Source organism: Metopolophium dirhodum, chromosome 2 (assembly GCF_019925205.1).
Source record: "Metopolophium dirhodum isolate CAU chromosome 2, ASM1992520v1, whole genome shotgun sequence".
In the NCBI taxonomy this organism is placed as follows: Eukaryota; Metazoa; Arthropoda; class Insecta; order Hemiptera; family Aphididae; genus Metopolophium; species Metopolophium dirhodum.
In genome coordinates this window covers 39754106-39762132 of record NC_083561.1, presented here as the reverse complement: position 1 = coordinate 39762132, position 8027 = coordinate 39754106, and the positions used below count along the sequence as shown (strand labels likewise).

The window sequence follows — 8027 nt, the reverse complement described above, 5'->3', positions numbered from 1 at the left end:
GTTATATAAATGGATTTAAATTAAAATGTAATAACATTTAAGTCCACTGCAGGTATATGGTTACGCTGAATGTACACATCAGTATATGCTATATAGGACATATAGGTAAATATATAATTACAAATGACAAAATTATTGAATTATCGATATAGATATTAATATGTTATTATTCGTTGGCATAAATCTAGAACAGTATTTACCATTTAACCATAATATATTATTTATTACTTGTACGTCGGTTCGTACTTAATTCTATTGCTATTGCCCAATTAAAGTAATGATATATAGCGTAGTGATTTTATTGATATAAATTGATATCGATTGTCGGCATAGTATAACATTGTAAATAAAATTATAAGTCAACAATTCAATTGGTACTTATTTCTAAATTTCTTGGTTCTTAGAGGTTTAAATAAGGCTCTCAATCAGTATTAAATGCCTACATTAATTATTATTTTTCTCATTATTTGTCTGTAAGGTAGGTAATGAAGTTTCATTCTTAGAGTATTTTAATTTTAAAATTTGAGTGTATTAGTACCTAGGTATAATAGACACTAGTTTTCGTATCCAGTAAAAATATTTATTTAGATAATATGATGTATAATATCTATTATTTAAAATTATATAATACTACATCTTACGTAAATCATGTTTTTGACTATATCTGGCTACAATAATGATTTAAAAATAATAATATTACGTGTAATGAAAAATGTATAATTTTTAACTCAATTACATTTTACATTTATAATATAATTATTTTAAAAATGGCTTTTAGTATACTAGAGAGTGATCGAATAGACCGTTACGAGTTTGAAATTTTCATTGGGCAAATTAATTTTACGGGATTTAATGAAGAAGCAGAAAACTGCAATGCAAATAACCAAAATGTTTTAGATGAATCTGGTTCAAAAGTAAATCAATAATAATTTAAATCTTATAATATTTAGATAAACAGAACAGTGAAACTGAATAATAGCTTCACAAAACTGTGAATAATAATAATTTATTAATGCTACATTAATTAGTATTATTAGAATCTCAGATGTTATTGTGTTTCCTAAAATTAAACGGTAATTATATGGTAATTGAATTTATAAAATGTGTAGCAATTCATAAATTCATTTTTTTCTTTTTTCCGAATACATATTAACATCTGTAAAGGTATGCAGGAAGTTTGTGCATAAAATATAATAAATGTTTTAAACAACAATCATGACACTAGCTGATATTTATTAAATTTAAACGTTAATTTAAAACAAATTATATAAACATCTATCATAATACTTAATACCTAGTATATTAGTATGTATAATTTTTTTGAAGAAAGAAGAAGTATCAAGTCAAAAGTATACTATAAAGGCAGTGTTGGATAATATATTTCAACTGAACATATCCAATTATGATAAAACCGAGGAAGATCCCGAAGACCAATGCTTAACATATTATGATGATTTTGAATCAAATGAGTCGCTTACTGATATTGTTAAACAACTTACCGAACGGTATTCTGTTAATGAAAAACCCAGTTGTAATGCGCAAAATATTTGTTTTGACATCACGTACAAAGAGAGTGACAAAGCGGCTATTTCCATAAAGTCCACTATAAATAGAGGTGAAATACAAGACAAAAATTAATGCATTTTAATCTATTACATTTTTTTGTTATAATTATTTAAATAGAACCATGCCACACAATTTGAGTTAAAGAAATATGCACACGTATTTTGTACACGAGGGGGTTAAGAAATTGTATTGACATAACATTTTATAAAATAAGTGATTGGAATAGGTAGCCCTCCGAATTGGACGCATTGAAGGTGTCCAAGAATTATTCTTTTTTAAATGCATTTAACTATACCTAAATTGATTGTATATTAATTTAAGCTGTATATTCCAATTACAATTATTATGGTCGTTAATAATATTATATTATAGACTATAATACTACCCATACTTCAGTACCTAGTAGTTTTGTTCCTAAACATCAGAGGATCATTATTTAATTATTATTAAATTTCAAACAACATTATTAAACAAATTAATATTGGATTTACCTTTAATTTTGCTTAGGCGTGATCTGTATTTTTGCCTGTGTACCTAGGACATTAATAACAATTTTACAAAAGTAAGAAACACGATATTTTATAATTACATATTTATACATAGCTATACTCTACTCTACTACTCTATTTGATATGACTCTGTTACTCTGATGTAGGCACTACTATTGAGACCAACAATATTTGTTAGTTTTGTGTATTACATTTAATTAAATAACTATCTATATATTATACTTATACAAATATTGTATAGTTTGTTCAAATATTTTTTAAACGTTAATTGTCTTTTATGCATTTGTTTTTATCTATATAAAACACACTCAACATTTTAAACCTTGAATGAAATTAACATTGTATTTGAATTTTGTATCCAAAAATCGTCACTTTTGAAAATGAATACATTAATTATATTACCGGACTAATATTAAGCATAGAACGTGATAATAATATAATATGGCTTCATATGAATGAAGGTAAATACTTTTATCTGTGTTTTTAAATAAGCTGCTGTAAATATTTGAACAATTAATTTTTATTTACTTTTTTTTAATATAATATGGTCACTAAATCAATAGCCATCAAAGTTAATATTTATATTCCAAATAATCAGATACCATTTTGTTAATTATTTTTTTGTTAAAATTTAACAAGCATATTATCATGATGTAATTACAGGAACCCTTTGGAATTAATGATTTGTGAAGACTTACAAGACAGTCAAATACAATTAGGCACTGTGTCCTTCATGCTCAGCAGTTCGTTGGGGTTTACTGGTGCAATATGTAACCATTTTTATGAAAAAGGTTACGATCCATATGCACATACTGTCGAAAACGTATACGATGTGAAAAATATGGATGGTAGTCAGACCATTGGGGATATGTTTGTGCGTTTGAAGCTGACGTGTCACGGACCCGAAACAATGCAAGTCAATCAAATTGTATTAAAATCAGACCAACCGGAACTACAACCCATATTCAACGATAGCGATTCATTTGACTTTCATTTTGATAAACATATCATCCAATCTCCGCCAACGATGATGTATGACAGTATAAATAAATGTGTGGGGAAAATTCAAGTATTTAACCCTGAAACAAGAGATCTCCTCGATTGCCAAAGGTACCTACGATATTGTTGTTTAATGTTTATACATTATATATTACAATATTATAACGTCACGTTTTGATTGATTTAAACTTTAAAATGTGATGATATGCAAAACGTACTCCGTAATAATGGGTTAATCTAATTACAAGTAACGTATATATAGAATAAATGTATACATTTTTAATAATATCGAGTATCACTGTGTAAGTGAATACACACACCGTACATACGTGTGAGAAGTAATGAAAAATTTTAATTTTAAGCTAAATGAATAAAAATAATAATGTTACTTTGTATAAAATCATTCAAAGATAATAATATTTACCAGGAACCAAGAAGTAAAAGAAAATAAACCATGCGTTTGTCCTTGTAAAGGATTAATAGGAAATGTACAAAAAGTTTTGTTGGACGGTACAAAACGATTTCACGCCTCGATGTGTAAGTCAAACCTAGAAGTAAACCAAGCCTGCAGCAGTGTTAAAACTTGTGGATCAGTGCATTCAGCCAAAGTAGAAAACTGCAATGATTGTACGGAGAAGAAATCAAGATAAATATTTTGCGGTTGAAATAATATGAAATGTTTTGAAAACCGAAAAATAAAAAATATTACAGATTGAGTGTGGAGCGTATAAACAATATATTTGATGTTTTATATTTAATTGATAACCATGTACAATAAAAAAAATCGCTAAACTTACGCCAAGTTGTTGTTGGTAAAAACAGAAAAATCACATATGAAAAAATCACTTGTAATTGTATTTGTGTGTTCTTGAGTAAACTTATTCTAGAAAAACTTTATCGTGTATTGTATGTCCGAATATTAATAGGTAATGTATTTACTAAACAACAGATTATTTAATAAAGTATACCTATCACACTGAATAACTCGACACGTTAGCGATCCTGGAAAGTTCAAAGCCGGCCTACTGCTTACCTGTTATGTCATTATGGTGAAGACACTTTATTATATAATATTATACCTATATGATATTTTCAATTATACAGAAATCTTATCCATCCTTCCAAAATAATATGATCGATATCAAAATAATCTATGAACATCACTGTGCCGTATAGTAAGTTTCCGATGTAGGATCTTTGGTAGGTATAATTATTATATTTATTTATATATATTATAATGAATGTACTTACTTAATAACGTACTTAATAATTAGAAATTATTGCATACGAAAAAACGATTCTGAGCCGATTCTGAAGTGTGTCAGCATCTATATTTTGCAATTGATTTATGTTAGGACGTTAGGTACCATATTATTATAGTAATACGGTGGATCCGACTAGATCGTCTATCGTAGATTGAACTAAGTTTATCCAAAAATACGCATAATATGACATTATATTATTGGTTAGAAATTAGAATAATAGGTATGTATCAAATCATCAAGTTATCGTAAAGTATTATATTTGTTATTAACTATCTATGGATATTATATTAAGTCAACTATGGTAATTGATAAGTCAATACTGGCGTATGTCAGATGTGTGTGAATAGATTCGTCGTATAAATTGTAATTGTTTGAAATCAATCTTAATATTTTAATATTTTCACTGTGCCTACATGGAAAATAATAATATACGTAATGGTTTGAAAATTTTCAAGTCTATATAATTATATATCTATATTATATTATGCTCGATATTATTTTAATTACAATCAAATAACTACAAATCTTAATTCTAATATTATTTTTCAATTGACATAAGAAAAATGTAAAAGACGAGTGGTTATTTTGTTGTAAAAGAATTTGAATTAAACTCTATGAGTGTCCTAGCTTATATAAAATATCGGATAGATAACCTCTTAGGACGCTTTGAACAATGACACAAGTCTTAACCAGACTGCTATATTATTACAATATGTAAATATGTAAACTATTTATGCTTTGCGTTACACAATATATACCCGTATTAAATGTTTTTATATAGGTATTAGGTATACGTTTTCATGTGCATATTGACCGTTTGGGATTAATAAATAATTCTTTCTACCATTGTATTTGATACGAATAATATTAATACATGCGTATTTGTATTTATGTTTAGTTGGATCAAATATTTTACAAAAAACATACCCATAAATAATTCAAAATGATACAATATTAAAGAAAAATCCATACCATGTTCCGGCTGAGGACAATTATTTCGTCATTTTTCAGGTATGTACCTACCTGTTAGCTGATAATATAGCTGCAATGCTGCATATTATACGATATAGCGAGAATATATTATTTCGAGAATTACCATCGTCGTTATCAACGGACTTAAAGACGATATTCTAATGACCACGAGGGGATAAAACGATTTAGAAAATTTGAAAACCTATTTGACTGCATACAATTTCCTAATGCGATTTAACTCGCTGCCGACAGCGGTCGTTCGATCGAGTGTAACGGTGTACCTCCTTTTACAGATAAGATCTTCCTCGGAGTACTGGTACATTGGCTACCAGCCAATTGCTCACCCCACCGAACGCACAGAGATATACGCTACGATATAAATGTCATTCTCAAGACCACTAAAATCCAGACTTTTATACACGCGTATGTGTTACTTTTCTTATTTTTAGCAAATTTATCCAATTTGGATTCTACATAATTAGGTACGAATAGGTATTTTCTGTTCAGATCGACAGCGGTGTCTCGAACATATTATATTTTGGCCAAAAGGGCCAATATTGAAGCTACACACGCCCACCCAAACGCATAAAATTAAAACCAATCTATGTACCAATAATTTTTATTATGAAATCAAGATTCAAGATTAATGTAACATATATTAGGTTTGTTTAATACTCAACTTCCAATAGTAAATTACATACGCAGTATGTACGAATGTTGCATACAATTTGCATGCGTTGTGTTAACCATGTGCTAAATCCTATAGCAGCAAATTAGTAAAATATAGGCACCTTTATTGTATATAATTCTAATTTATCACACTGAATTAAAATCAACATAATATTACTTATTCAATAACGATCGTTAAATATATGTTTGCACACCCTATCAAAATTACCCACCGAGTTCAAATTGTTTGGGGTAACCGCCTTAAAAAATATGTTTATAACGCCACTACAGATCGATATAGGTAAATAGTAACTATAATAATGTCTATAATATAGCTGTTATTATTTTGCCATGGATAACCGTATTAGGTACCGTACATGCTATTTTAATTATTATTATTACCTATCTTGTATTGACCATGTCGTGTTTGAGAATTTTCAATCGAAACAAAATACATTTTTTCATGCATATTTAAGATTCTTACACAAATAATACATGGATAAACGTCGTATTAACATGTACATATAATATCTATCCTATAAATATATTATCACTAAACTATATGACCTTATATGTATAGTTTTGTAATTTTTAAATAAATAATAACAATTGTTGACGCGTTAATAGTAATTAATAAAATATATTATATTATAGTCATCAAAAAGAACAATCATTTATTCGTTTTTTTTAATTATTATTTACATTTGAAAGTCTTGTAATATTAATGCTCGTAAAATACACAATTGACAGTCCGTCGGCCGACTTAAAACTAAAAATTAGAAATTGGTGACCGGTCATTTTCTATACTTCGATATTTTACATGAAGTACCTAAGTCTAATACGTGAGAACGATTTATGGAAAAAGAGAAAATTTGATAACTCTTAGTTGAAATATTGAATTATATTGTATTATATTGTTATGTAAGTATATTGTCGACTGGTCGCTACTGTGTTATGAGTATGTAGTTTCAAGCGCATGCCGATTTTATGTTATTTTTAAATAATGTTAAAATTTATTTCAATGAGCTATTAACTGCATTAGCCATAAAGCCATACTGCATAAAGCTATTATATTTTTACGACAGAAACATAATAATGTCAAAAAAAATGTAATGTGTGATAATTGTTATTGATAATTGTTATTGATCATTGTTATTGATCAATTAGTAATTATGATCTTTAGAAAATTGTCTCAATTGTTTGTGTTAAATATTTAAGTGTGATTGTAAAATAGTAATTTTTACTGTGCTATCATTAATAATTGTAATTTATGAGCAATACATCAATTAGTTGAAATACATTTAAATTTTGAACTAAAATTGTATTTTCATTATTAAGTAAATTTACTTGAAATCAATAATTATATTGCATTGAACATTTTAAATTATATGTGTACCGCCAAAGGCCGGCGTAGCCTGCAAGGGGGCAGGGGGGAAATCCCCCTCTGTCTATAGATAACAAATACATAAATGTTTAATGAAATTTTAAACTTAGGTAAAAATTTAAAAATACACTTGGTTGCCCCACTGATGAAATTTCTAGCTACGCCCTTGGTACCACCATCGACGGAAAATAAAGAATAAGAGAAGAAAAAAACATAATATATTAATATAATTATATAATTTTAAATCTTTTTTATGATCACCATGTTGGTTAATAATTATTATAATAAACTGCCATAAACTAAATAAATTATAAAAACAAAATATTAGATAGGTATTACATCGGCTATCATCCGTTTACTATAGTTGACCCAATATTTTTGACATAATATATACTTAAAATATAACAATATTACAATCAAATATACATATTATATTCAATTAGGTATAAAAATGTATAATTGGCTATTAATTTAATTTATATTTTTGGTATTTCTGTTTGATACATTACGATATTATACATATACAATTATATAATATCTAACACAATTTGATGTCGATTAAAATAGACATACATATTATATTGATTATTCAAAATTCACTTTTGGGCTGCAAGTCAATAGTATTATGTAATTTCGGAAAAAAGTTTTATAATGCAATACGAA

At 27.2% G+C, this 8027-nt stretch overlaps 1 protein-coding gene across 1 annotated transcript; it reads left to right on the top strand.

Moving 5' to 3' along the window:
* Positions 1-767: 767 nt before the first annotated feature.
* LOC132938928 (uncharacterized) lies at positions 768-3724 on the top strand. Its single transcript, XM_061005913.1, has 5 exons — positions 768-914; positions 1327-1615; positions 2074-2128; positions 2739-3185; positions 3502-3724. The coding sequence occupies exons 1-5, from the start codon at positions 768-770 to the stop codon at positions 3722-3724; spliced, it is 1161 nt and encodes a 386-aa protein (XP_060861896.1).
* Positions 3725-8027: the final 4303 nt, after the last annotated feature.

Excerpts from the sequence above, each read along its gene's own strand:
- LOC132938928 (XM_061005913.1), top strand. The coding sequence starts at position 768 with ATGGCTTTTAGTATACTAGAGAGTGATCGAATAGACCGTTACGAGTTT. Across the intron at positions 1,616-2,073 it reads AAAGTCCACTATAAATAGAG|GCGTGATCTGTATTTTTGCC; the intron begins GTGAAATACAAG and ends AATTTTGCTTAG. Across the intron at positions 2,129-2,738 it reads TTAATAACAATTTTACAAAA|GAACCCTTTGGAATTAATGA; the intron begins GTAAGAAACACG and ends ATGTAATTACAG.